General features: G+C 47.6%; 1 protein-coding gene across 1 annotated transcript in view; it reads right to left on the reverse strand.

Annotated features, from left to right (window-relative positions):
• The window catches only part of WIPI2 (WD repeat domain, phosphoinositide interacting 2), a 226,701-nt gene that overhangs the window by 111,834 nt on the left and 101,055 nt on the right, over positions 1-13,812 (reverse strand). The window contains exons 7-8 of the mRNA XM_085629180.1: positions 11,921-11,991; positions 9,214-9,321 (exon numbers count right to left, since the gene is read on the reverse strand). Of these exons, the coding sequence (XP_085485306.1) occupies positions 9,214-9,321; positions 11,921-11,991 (179 nt within the window). The remainder of the gene's footprint in view (positions 1-9,213; positions 9,322-11,920; positions 11,992-13,812) is intronic.

The raw sequence follows: 13,812 nt of genomic DNA on the forward strand, positions 1-13,812 counted from the left end.
GGTGCCCCTCTACCCCCCCCCCCCGAATAGAGAAAAGGCACGTCTTATTCCAGTTGACCTTGAGGCCCGCCACCCGGCCCAGTCTACCCAACAATTCGCGGGCCCCCCGCAGCTCCTCATCAGCATTGGCGAGGAACATTAGTAGATCATCCGCGTACAGGGCGATGCGATGAACCTGACCCCCCCCCCCCCCCTTCCAATCCCCGGAAACAGCGTCCCAATCGGGCATCCACCGCCAGGGGCTCTATCGCCAGCGCAAACAGGAGGGGAGACGAGGGACATCCCTGCCTCGTCCCCCTGCCCACACTGCAGGCCTCTGAAATCACCCCCCCGTGCGAACCCTGGCAGTCGAGAGGTGGTATAAAATCCTTGTCCAGTCCACAAATCTCTCGCCCAGACCAAACGCCCTAAGAACTCGAAACAAGTACAGCCACTCCAAGCTATCGAATGCCTTCTCCATGTCAATCGATAAAATACATGCCTCTTCCTCGAAGTGCCCTGGATTATGAAGCAACTGACATAAGCAGCGAACATTCATGGCCGTGTCCCGGGAAGGAATAAACCCGGCCTGATCCGTGTGGACCAGAGTGGTCATGTGGGTCAGGAGGCAGCTGGCCAGGATACTGCTCAAAATCTTATAGTCAAGATTAAGCATTGCGAGAAGGCGATAGGCAGCCCGATTCCAAGCCGGTTTTAGAAGTAGTACGATTATTGCCTCTCTGGTAGTACGAGGTAAGTAGCCCTCCCGCCGCGACCTGTTGTAGAGGGCTAATAAGCGGGGGGCCACCTGATCCACGAATGCAGCATAAAGCTCTATAGGGAGCCCGTCTGTGCCAGGGGTCTTATTCCTGGCCATCCGCTTTATCGCTCCCCGAATCTCCCCCAGCTCCACGTCCCGACCCAGTGTCTCCGCCTCTTCCGGCTGAATCCGAGGGAGTTCAATACCCAGGAAGTCATCCTCCTCCAGCGCCCGGGGGTCTAATTGACTGTATAGTATTCTAGGATCTGTGCATTAATAGTCTGCTGCCCGTAGTGTACCACCCCTTCTCCATCCCGCAACTCCAGGACTGGCGTCCCTCTGCGCGCTGGGTTGGCCAACCAGGCCAGTAGAGCCCCTGATTTGTCCCTCTCAGCGTGCGCCCGCACCGCGTACGCCCGATAGTCAAAACAGCGCAGACGTTCGACATGGGTTGCCAAACCCTCCCTGGCCGCCAGAAGCCCCTCCTTCCCCTCCACCCGTTCAGGTCTCTCCCTTTCCATTTCACGAGTTCTTGCTCAGCCCTTTGGACCTCATGCAACAGGGTTCTGCGAACCCCGACCGCCTCTCCAATACAGCGACCCCTTATCACTACTTTAAAAGCATCCCACTCATTATGGATGCTACCGGTCGTGTCAGTGTTGGTCTGGAAATACTCTTCAATGGCCGTGCCTATTGTCGTTCGGAAGACCTGGTCTTCCAGTGTCTCCGGTCTAAGGCGCCAACTGGGAATAGCGGACCGAGCTCGCAGCCAATTCAGGGACACCAGGAGGGGATTATGATCGGACACTGTCCTGGCCAAATATTCACTCATGGTGACGCTTCCATGCACATCTGGGGAACAGAGAATGGAGTCCAGCCTAACATGTAGCTCATGTAGAGCCGAGAAATAAGAGTAGTCCCGCTCCCCTGGGTGATGCGCCCTCCAAGTGTCTATCAGCTCCCAGCGCCTCTGCCAAGCACGGCGAACCTCAGCTATTCTAGGCGAGGAGGCGTCAGGGAGGGGAGGATGAGACCTATCCAGGGTCACATCCGCGATACAGTTAAAACCTCCCCCCAACAGCACAGAACCAGTCAAGACCCGCGCCAGCTTCTGAGATAGCTGTGTAAAGAAAGCCGGCTGATCCACGTTGGGGGCGTATATGCTTGCCAGAGTGATATCTCGGCCATCCAGACGCCCCACCACCACCACCACAAAGCGCCCCTCAGGGTCAATTATCTGTTGTACACATTGGAAGCGAACCCCCGCTGGCACCCATATCAATGTCCCCCGCGCAAAGGCAGAGTACGTAGTGTGGAAAACCTGACCCCTCCAACGGTGCTGTAACGCAGCCCCTTCAGTCTTAGTCAAGTGGGTTTCCTGAAGCAAGGCTATTTGGACCCCCCTTCTTGTCAGATAGGCATGTACTTTGTGCCGTCTGTTCATCGTGTGCAGCCCCCTGACATTCCAGGTCATGATTTTTATGCCTACGGAGGTAACCATAGTCCGGACTCTATATAGCGAGCGCACCGACTCCCTTGAGCGACATGTCTGACCCCCCCCCCCCCCCCTTGTCCCAAACCCTAAACCCTACCCAACTCCCACACTCCAGGACAGGCACACAAAAACAGGTCCCCATCCAAACTAAGGCAGTCATGCTCAAAACTAGGGGAAGGTGGAGGTACGCGTCTCACCCTCGACGTCCCCAGAACCCCCTGCGGCACCCTCCGCCAACTCCTGGTCATCCTATCAGGCCCCGTGAGATAGCCAAGCCCCCCCAGCGGATATCAGGCAGTCCATCGGGCCAGAGCCCATAACAGGTTGCCCACCGGCTCCCCACCAAGAGACAGGCCCACAACCTAGCCAAACACCTCATCTGCAGTCTGTGGGGTGACATCCGGAAGTTCAACATCAGAGAGCCCCCGGACACTGCTTGTCCCTGAGCTCGCAGAGCTGTCTCGCTCTCGGTCCTCAACAGCGCCAGCCGGATCACCAATCCCACGGCTAATAGTCGCCACCGCCAAGACTGCCCTGTCTCGTTCTCGCCAACTGTCAGCAGGAGAAAGGGGCCTCCGCAATGGAGAGATAGGGGACATCCGCCGCCGGGGTGAATTCAGGTGTGGTGAGCTTGGCCCAGCGTCACCTCGGGTGTCCAGCCAGTCCCAGGCGGCCTGCGGAGTGAGGAAAAAGTGCGTCTTTTCCCCAGATGTTACCCGGAGGCGGGCCGGGAACAACATCGCATACGGAAGATGAAGTTGTCGCAGTTTCCACTGCACAGCCAAAAAGGAAGATCTCTGGCGCTGCACCTCCCTAGTATAGTCCGGGAATATCATCACTTTGCTGTTCCCGATCTGAAGGTTCTGTTTCTCGCGGGCCCTCTGCAGAAGAAAGTCTCGGTCCCGATAATGCAGCAGCCGCACCACAAATGGACGAGGCGAAGCCCCAGGCCCAGGCGGACGCCCCGGGACCCTGCGAGCCCGTTCCAGCGCATAGAAGGGAGAGAGACCCTCCGGGGCCACTGCAGCCTTCAGCCAGCTCTCCAAGTAGTGCACCGCATCTGCCCCCTCCTCTCGCTCCGGAACGCCAATTATGCGGAGGTTGTTTCTTCTTGAGCGCCCCTCGCTGTCCTCAGCCCTCAACTCCAGGATCTTAACCTTATGCACCATCTCTTTCAATGAGCTTTGGAGGACGGCGACCGCATCCGGGATGGGTTTCATGGTGGTCTCGTTGGTCACCACCCTCTCTTTAAGCTTCCGGTGATCATCTTTCAGGAGAGTGAGATCTGATCCAATGGAGTCCATCCGCGCTTCCAATGCCTCTCGAGAGTATGATGGCCTGCATAATGTCTCCCAATGAGGGGTCTTTGGGCTGCTCCCCACCACGTCCCTCGGCCATATCTCCCTCGTTATCAGTGTCGTTCCGGCTCGGACGGCCGCAGAGCCTCGTATCTCTTGCTCCTGGACACTCTCCCCATCCTCCAAGTTAGAGTTGTGAGAACCGTGGTGCGTTCCCACCCTTCCGCGGCAAGCAATGAACCGCCTCGCTCCCACGTGGGCACAGTGGCGCCGCAGCCCACACACGAAGAGCCCGGCAGCTTCGGGTCCCAGCGTCTCCAGTCCGGTTCACCCCCGGGAGTTACTCTAGCCTGCCCAGCGGCCAGTTCGTCTGGGTGCAGGCGGGCTCGCCCCCAGGACAGCGCAGGACACAGGAGGACCCGCAGGACTGCCGCTGTGGCCCTCCGATGCAGCAGGCCCCAGGCTTTAGGCGGGACGGGCCCGAATCTCCAGGGAAGGTAGCTCCCACCTCTCGCACCGCAATGCAGGCCCCGGTGCCCGCGTGATCCAGTCACGAACAGCGACCTCACTCGCTCTCTGGCGAAGTCACCGTGCCACACCGCTCAAGCAAGGGGGCCCGCCAGCACCCACCAGGGGGGGAGCCCGCACTCTCCTCTCGCCTCACCCTGGAATCGCCACCCTCGCAGGTGCCGCCGGCCACAGACTACTCACTCCCTCGAAGGGTCCCCGGGGGTCCACGGCAGTCTCGGCAATCGCCAGTCCCTCCAGGCGTCGCAGTCATCCGCAAGCCGCAGTATTCACAGCCACACGACCACAGGAGCGCCGGCCACAAGCCCAGCACAGGGGGACGAAGCCACCATCAGCCGCCGTAGCCAAGCGGGTTGCCCAGCATCTCTACTCCGCGCCCGTGGGCCCCGTATACAAGATATGCGGCCTGGAAGTAGTCAGGCATGCTGGAGGACCGGCGGCGTCCCGTCATCCGCCATCTTGAGGTCAGGCAGTCCGACCATCCGTCGAGTCGATCTCGACCTCGCCGCCCCGCAGCCTCACCGTCCCGGGGGTTCCCAGGGCGCTCCTCCTCACCAGGCAGCCAGTCCGCACCAGCCAGCAATCGCGCCAGAGCCTCCTAGACTCCCCACCGGCTGGCGTCGCTCCCGCCAGTCATAGCCGCCATCTTGGGGTCTCGCTGCAGCAAGAAGCAGCTCGTAACAAGAAGCAGAGTATCTCTCATGATCTGAACCCCTCACACCTCATAGAATGTAGCCGGGGAGGCACCAGGTATGCCACTCCCGTTTTCAGCATCGGGAACCTCTGTATGTCAGCAGGATAAGCTTCGGCGGAGGGCAGCCACGGAGGAGCTCCGAGGTCCGCTGCTGCCTACATCGGCGCCAAGCCACGCCCCCATAGAATATTTGTCCCATGGAACTAATATGAGGTAAAAGTGGGAGTCAGAAGTCCTGAAAATTCCTGACAATCTAGCTCTAAGATACTGCCAATGCTCTTTGTTTAATATGAATATGAAAGTAGGCCCTATAACCATAAGAGAGACAACTCAACTCAGATGCATGTTAACCATCTCTAAAATCTACAGTGAGGGGCATCCATATTTGTTAAAAGGGACCCTCACCCACTAGAACCACTAGTGGCATGTTTCAGCCTCGGGTCCTTTCCCAGGATACCTTGTGTATTTGGGCGGGCTCTATGCTGCGGACCAGTGGAGCTCTTCATTTTCTTGGTGAGGGATCTCTATTTTAAATGGACTGCAGGTATCCAGTACCCTACTGTATTTATTTTCAGATCCTTTGGCAGGTTTAAAACCAAGATGTGATGTCAATGGAGCTTCAATGCACTCCCACATCAATTGTGATGTGGGTGTCCATTGAAACTCCATAAATAAACATCTTACTCCCCCCTTTTTTGGTCGGTTATATAAAACTAGGTCTCCAGATACTAAATCAGACCCTCCGGCAATGCCTCCAAAACAAGTGCAAAAGTGACCATATGAAACGTGTCCTCTAGGAGAAATGGATTCAGGCTGTACACGTTTAGCATAAGTCTGATAACCCCCTTTTTTGAGGGCCTTGAAGTATCTGGTGTGAACTCCTAACCCCTTTATTTTTATTTTAAAACTCTTTTTATAAAGACAAACAATAAACAATACAGATAGATAGGCATTACGGGCTCCGTTAGCATGTCGCTACATTTCTGTACACTTATTTGGTTGACAATTTCTTGCCCCCCCCGTCCCTGCCCTACATCTCCACATCCTCCCCGGAGGTGTGATGCAATAGTCTGGGTGGAGCACATATCCCCTCTGTGAGAGTTCCACTTGCCCCCTATTTGCATCCATTTTTTGGGTCAGCCCCTTGAGACAAACTGTTTTCCCTCGGAACATACACCAGGCCATCCTAAACCCTTTATTGATCTAAAATTAACACCACAGCCCTGAAAAGTAAAAGCTTTTTAATCTCCTGAAGAGGCTCGGATGTAGATTTCAGTAATGTAAGAGGCAATGTTGGTGCAACAGGAGGAAAGTTGAAGGAAAGAGCTATTGAGATTTCTTTCAGAACCCATTTGAGATGCACTGCGAGAAGGTAGATTACTCTTTGAAATAAGAAGAATTCACCCCAGTCTTCACCCAAAGCCACTCCTGGGGGAAGTAAGATTCTCGACTGTAGGATTCAAATGAAGCAGCAAACCACAAAGGGAATCAAACTGATTTTTGGTAATATCTGGGGTAGTTCTAGATCGGCTATTAAAAACGTTATAAAGAGTTTGGAAGATGTCATCTCCACACTATTTAGTGTGTGTGGAGGCCCTACAGAGGCAGAAGTGCCCCTTCTTGGGAAACTGCATCCGTCAAAATCTTAAGAAACTCTTTTCTATGACTAATCAAATTCACACATTCTATGAGGAGCACTAGTAGAAGAATACTCCTTCCTTTTGAGGAAAGCATGAGAAGGTTTGTAAGTACACTTTTGCTGGTTGGAAGTTATAGTACTGAGCAACACCATTTTTGCTTTTTTCTATGACTAACAGTCATAGGACAAAACAGTCAGGCTGTCAAACCGTTAAATTTATAATATTGTCCTCTATGCCCCCATACAATGATATTAAGATCTAGGGATGTCTGTGCCTACTAAAAACTAACAATCACTCTACCTTTAGTGTTAACCAAATCGTTAAACAGTGGAGAGCAATTTCCATGGTAAGAAATTCCACTGCTGCTTCTGCAGTAAAAACTTAGCATAGCTATCAAAGTTGCCTCAATATAGTTAGTAGTTTCCTGGAACAAAAATATTTATTTTGTCATGTTGGTTCCATGCTCCAAAGAATAATCTCTTCTGCTAATGAATGCCATGTTGCAGAGTCCCTTTTGGTGTCAACCTGTGAAGCTGGAAACGGAGGAAGAAAAGGGCCAGTATTCACAGTGTTCTTTAAGACTGAAAACTACAACTGTAAGGACGTATATGTCAAGAACTTTGAAAGAGATTAAGGGAAATGAGGTGGAGGAAGCATAGGAGATGTGCAAGAGCCTTTCAAAGAGCGGAGTTCATCCAGTGAAAAGCAAGTGTGGGGTAGAGTCAGAGAACATCATTAAAGTGTTGATAACTCTGGAGGTGAAACTATAAAGTAATGTGAAGGTACAAACTCTTTTCCCAATGAAAAACCAAGGAGTTTAATTATAGCGCTTCGATTTTTAAATTCAAGTTCAACATGCTCTACCAAATGAGTTGCTGGTATGACTTTTGGTACTGGAGAAGAACTGCTCTCCTCTTATGCTTTTCTCTTTTGTCCTTAGTTTAACAGTTTTGGGATGAGCAAAATAACATCGAAGGTCAAACCTGGTATACGTTTCAGTTCCATACAATGAGTCCTTTCCTCTCGCACTAAAATGAAATATTTTTGCTAACCTCCTACTCACTGAAAAATGGAAGCTGAACTTTCAGCACCTCTCTTCTGCACCAGTGCCAGTTTTGAGTGCTTTCTTATTAAGCCATGTAATGCACTTTTCAGAAGCTTCAACAAGTCTTTGATTTTAATCCAGCTGTCACTTTACATCATCAAATGTAATTAGCCTAGAACTTAAAGCTTTCTAGATCAACATAAACAATAAAACAGAAGAAACGGGGATATGCCCTGAAGTTCCCGAGAATGGTAGCAATTCGGGTTCGCTACAGATTGATACACCACAAGATCTTACATCGGGTATACAATACCAGGTTCCTCTCACTTAAACTAGACAGAATACCAGATGAGAAGTGCTTGCGAGGGTGCGAACCTAGGGGAACTTTCCTCCATACACTGTGGGATTGTTCGACTATCCGTGAGTACTGGGAAGTGCTGACCCATCGGTTGGAGGGTTCTACTGACATGCGAGTAGCCCCAGGGGAACAACTAGTATTGTTGGAGATATGGAGTAGATCTGATGCATCTTCCTGTCAACGGCTGCTATTTAATCTTGGCTTCCTTTTGGCTAAGAGCGAAGTGGCACGCAAATCGGGCTCCCTAGTGGTACCTGAGGTAGGAGACTGGAAAAGAGAAATTGATATTTGCTATGCGAAGGAAAAGGTGATCTATAAGGGGAGGGGATGCCCCAAAAAGTTTGACACGAATTGGAATGGCTGAGTCAGTGCTGATTAGAGTAGTTCTAGCCGGTGACCTCAATGGGTGGAGGAAAGGGATTTTTTTTGGGTTGCATAAGCTTTATGTAATGTGTAAATAGAACAGAATAAACAGCACCCAAATCTTACAGGATGGAGAGAGAGATGTTTATGGTAAGTGATGAAAAACAGGTTCATGTATTTGTTTTCCGACCACTGGCATCACAAACTTACAAACACACATTTCCAAATAAGGGCCAAAATAAATAAAAATTCACGTGATTTGGCAAATAATTTTAGCGAAAAAAGAAATTAAAAAGGTATCACTTCAACAATATGCCTGCATTAACCATTACTGAGTTAATAGATCTTCTGTGGACCACTACGGTCTGGGATGGGCTTTGCTCATTCCACTTTAAGGCAAAAGAAAGCAAATCATGGCATTCTTGCAAGGTGCAACTCAGTAAACTATTTTAGGCATGGCTGTCCTAAAAGGAGCAAGAGACTTCTCCATGAACAGATGTTCAGAGAAATTACAGATATTTATTTCAGACTATGATGATCTATGTAGGAACACGCTGTAATGAAATAAAATATGACTTATCACATAGTAATTCAGGGAAGAACGATTTGGCACGGCCACAGTTGGACAACATGGGGATTGCGCACCCAAACAAAAGAACACTCTTTAAGCAATGTAATGACTGCCCAGCACAAATCCACAATGAACACACACAATGGTAAGAGGCTCATACGAAGTAAAAACAGAAATAACAGTGGCCTTATTTTTCAAATGTTCTCAACTAACCTCTGAATAAAACAGTTAGGATGGCAATACGATATTACATTGGTTTAAACATAATATTCTATTCCAGTTTCTGGACTGCAACATTGCAATTACGATTAGCAAATAACAAATCAAAAGTCATGAGCAGAGTCAGTCCAACACTCCAGTAACAAAGAACTCTAGCTTATAAAACAAAGTAGCAGGCGTTTTGAAAGTAGCCCTTTTAGGCGAAGCTCGTTTCTATTCAGTGGTTGAGAATAACAATATACTTTTATGATGTTATGACTTACTTCTCTTTCACCGTCTCCAGCTTGAAGATATGAACTGTTTCAGTGTTACTGGAGGTAGAAAGAAACATGCCATCCATGCTGAACGCCAATGAGCAAATGCTGACACACCTATAAAAAACAGTAACAGTTATCTAGTGCACACTTTACACCCAGACAACACTAATTTATTCAGTCTATTTGATGTCAATAAACTCCACTCCCAATGTTTGATCCATGATGACACTGATAAAGATAATATTTGTATTTCTGGATGACGTATTGTTACTTGATAAGCTTTATGGGCATATTGAGAACCTGCTATAATACTTAAGGAGTGTTTTAAAAAATCTATATGCATAACATCATGTAAGACTCATATTAAAAACTGCTTTTGTAGCATAAATTATTGTTAACAATTTGTATATTCATATGGTGACCAGGACTCCCTTGACACTGTCTAGTCCATTTTCAAAGATGTTTAACAGAACTACTAAATAGTGGAGGACTACACTGTGTTAACAAGCACTGGGAAAGTCAACAAGTTGGGTGTTGGCTGCCAGCCTTTTGATTTTGTCAACAACTTATTTTACTTTTTCATTGTTTTTGCAAAACCTAATTTTTGGGAAGCTGCCTGGTCTTCACGACGATAGAAGAAAACATTTGCAAAAAATAATATATATTTTAATCTAAAAAGTTACACAATGCTATAGTATTCCCTGGCAATGAAGGGTACTACTTTATGTGTGGATGTGCTTCTTGTAAAAGAGTGGAATGCAGTCACTCACAGTCATGTTAACCACTAGTTGAAGTGGGTTGACCCTCTGTTGCATGGGGTAGAGGGCAGAAGAAAAATATGAATGAGAAGAAACCAATGGATGAAGGGTGTTGGTTGAAATATAATGAAAATGTAGATTTAATTTCAGTGAAACCAAAACATCTTGGCTAGTGACAAACCAAAACATTAATCAGTTGCACTATATTTCGCAACCCTATCTATGTAGGTGACTAGCACAGCACCTCTCCCCACTCTCGGACAACCCATTTGATAAGACCCGTTTAGGTTGACCCCTATGCGCCCTAGCTATACATAAATAATGGAGGAAGTGAGCACTCTAACCTGCTGCTATCAAATTTATGGGATGTCAATGCACAAAGGAGGAGACCAGAACGCTCCAACAGCGTGCAATCAAACAATTATACCGTTGTACTTACACATGTGCGGTAGCATGTGGAGGAGCATACCACTGAAAGGCAGTAAATGCTTGCAGGACTCTTCCTGGATAACAGTGGATGCAATCCAGAGGAGTGAGGAAAATAAATCTTATAATCTTATAACATTAAAGAAAACAAGTGCACATCAAGTGGGTGATGAACGTCTCCGCAGCCAGTTTAGCAGTAGAGGTGCTCCTCTATATCACAAGAGACATCTGATGAGAACAGTTGCATGGCTTTCATCCTGCTAAGGTTAAACTACAGGCATGTACCCAGCGTCACTGCTGCACTAGAAGACTGATTCCAAATGAAAGAGGTGAACACTGTGTTCTAATTATGTGAAACTCCGAAAGAATTGATTGGAAAGTGACACATTTTTCCTACCGAAAAATATGTAAGATAGCCTACGACCAGTTCATCATCCAAAAAATTACAGTCGCTATAAAAATGGTCTCATAGTCACTAGAAATACAGTCGCCAGTTTAACATTACGAGTGGCCAGTGGATTTCAAAACTTAGTGGAAAAACGAAAGGCCCAAATTTAGGTCCCAGATGTTGTGTGTCATTGGAACAAAAAACATGTAATGCTGAAAAGGACACTGGACTATAGCATTATATTTGTTATAAAGACAGTCTATCATAATTTTTGAGTGGCCCAATGGTAGCCAGATATGACAAGGATTTTACTTATATTACATATTTTACTAGGTAGAAAACAATGGGGAAAAATGTATTAGAATTTCATACAAGACTACAGGGGTTGCACTTAAACTGCTTGCTCTTTTTACTTGACCCTGGTAGAACACATGCCCATTCCAATAAAAAAAAACAGATTGGCTTTTAGGAAGGCAAGCAGCTAAGCTCAGAAATACAGAGAAAGGCTTGGGAAATAGTCATCCTGCTGAATTGGGACGTAGCTGATCTTTATGTTATTTGGTTTATTCTCAAACCAAAATAACAATAGTGCAAACAAATGACACCCAGGCATGGTTATAGCACAACAGCAAAAATCACACTCGACAATGTAATGTTCACGACAAATTCCAATGATTTGCATTCCTGTCCAAATGTGCAGTAATTATTGTCAGTTAGAAAGCTGGCACAGTAAAAGCTGTGCTGCTGAGTACATGTCTGGCTAAGAGTAGAAAACCACATATCCACAAAACCAATAACCACAGTAATCAGAAATGCAATTAAAATGTAGATGTCTATTAGAAGAGCCAAGGTTGGCAATCTCTTTAACAGCAAGTAACAAGTTGTACAAAAATAAGATTTGTAACTATCACCTGCCTTTAAAAGCCTGCAGTTCAAAACAGCAGCCAAGTAGGGCAAGGGTTTATTGGCAGTTAATTACTGAAATCCCTGGAAATCAATGGTTTCATGGCACTACAACGTTCAACACTTCAAAAGATGGAGGAGATTATTCAATATGTTGATAAATGGCACCAGTGAACTTTAATGTAACTGCATTAACATAATTCAAGGAAAGCCAGTTGAAAGAATAGGCAATTATTACCTCTTCACTCCTCGCCGGAACTCAAAGACTTTTTGTCCCTCTGGAATGGAAAACACCCTGATCACGGTTCCCTAGGAAGAAAGGAACCCATGTCATCTCAGATGTTAGCCATCCACAATATAAGAGCAGCCTGGTTCAACATTACTTAGTCATGGGACGTGGCGTAGCAAGGGCGCCACTTGCCTCAATGTCCCCACCAAGGGTTAAGTTGAAAACAAAAACATAGCTATGAAGAGAGTTAAATAGCATCTTCTAGAAGACAATCCAGACTTTAAAACTACCCACAATAATACTACGATCATAATACTCAGTGGTCAATTGTAACTAACATCTCTTACATTCCCATACAACATACCTGCTACAAGGATTCTCCACCAATAGTACTGTACAGCCAGAAAATCAGACATCATCAAATGAACATGCAAGGAACATCTGAAGAGATCTGTAAGACACTGCTTGGCAGTCGGAAGAGTTCAATCTGGTATACCCTGCAAGTCACAAACATCTATACACTGTGACTGCTTCTTTACATCTCACACTGAAACTTAGATGGGGGGGTAGTAAACATGCCCATCCCAGCAGATCTCTCCACTTCTCCCTCCCTCCCTCAAACCATGCCAGCTCAAGACCACAACTGTACACAAAATCTGAGATTGGACAACAAAATTCAGTAAACCGATTATAATCCTACAAAATACTACAAGGAGACCTGCAGAGCTGTTCAAGGCTGCCAGCACACTAAAACTGCATGTCTCTCACCCACACTTCATCATTCACCACACTGCTACGCGCTGCATCCCATGACACAATAACCACACCTCAGATGTCCTCACTCACGGCATAAAAACTTTAACATCAAGGGAAAAAAGACAACATGCTTACAACCACATTCCCTACATGGCGTAGCTTACTACAGATGTAGGTATTTAGGATTGTTGAAATCCTACGCTACTGTAGGTATTTAGGATTGTTGAAATCCTACGCTACTGCTCAATGCATATCTTTTATTTTTTTTTTTTTTTTTTCTGGGTATTTTTTTTTTTTTTTTTTTAAAACCTTTATTACAGAATGCAAAAGATATACAAAGATGGGCCTACAACCTTCAGGCCGGCCGCTAGCAAACAGTTGGAGCATAAAACACAGTTATTAAACACAAGCGGCAAGTGATAAAGGTCCCAGAAGTCGAAGGAAGCGTTGGCGGCCACACCGTCCGGACCCCCCAAATGGCGTTTCCATTTTTTATGAAAAACTACAAACAAATCCACAAGGCAGCAAAAGTCAAAGCAGCATTATGAGCTCCCCTGGGGAGGACCCTACCGATCCACAGGAATAGGGGGGGGTGGGGGGGGGAACGGGCCGGGACAGAAACAAAGTGAACACAATACCCAGAACCAAGGTAACAAGCAGACTAGGGAGACTGGGCCACTGCCAAATCAGGCGTCAGCGGCGGGGTACAAATCCCGCCACGATAGGAGTTCCAGGGGCCCCACACTTTCACCCATTTCCCAGGCTTACCTCTCGCCACATACACTACCTTCTCCCGAAACATACACCAATCCATGTTGTCCTTCCACACCGAGACCGTTGGTGACCTCTGGGAGCCCCACAATTGTGCTATGTCACGCTTGGCCACCATATATCCCAGAGTCACCCACCACGTCTGCGGCACCGTGTAATCAGTCGGCTCCCACACATTTAGCAGACATCTCCTAGCCTCGGGAAACAGTGTCACATGCGTGACCGCTTGCAACACCGCATGTACACCACGCCAGAATCGCGCCACCTCCGGACATTCCCACAAAGTATGGAAGAAGGTCCCTAACAAACCACACCCACGCTTACACGGCCCATCCACGGCATATCCCATACGCATCAGACCCGGCCCCGTAACG

This window comes from Triturus cristatus, chromosome 10 (genome assembly GCF_964204655.1).
Source record: "Triturus cristatus chromosome 10, aTriCri1.1, whole genome shotgun sequence".
Lineage (NCBI taxonomy): Eukaryota > Metazoa > Chordata > Amphibia > Caudata > Salamandridae > Triturus > Triturus cristatus.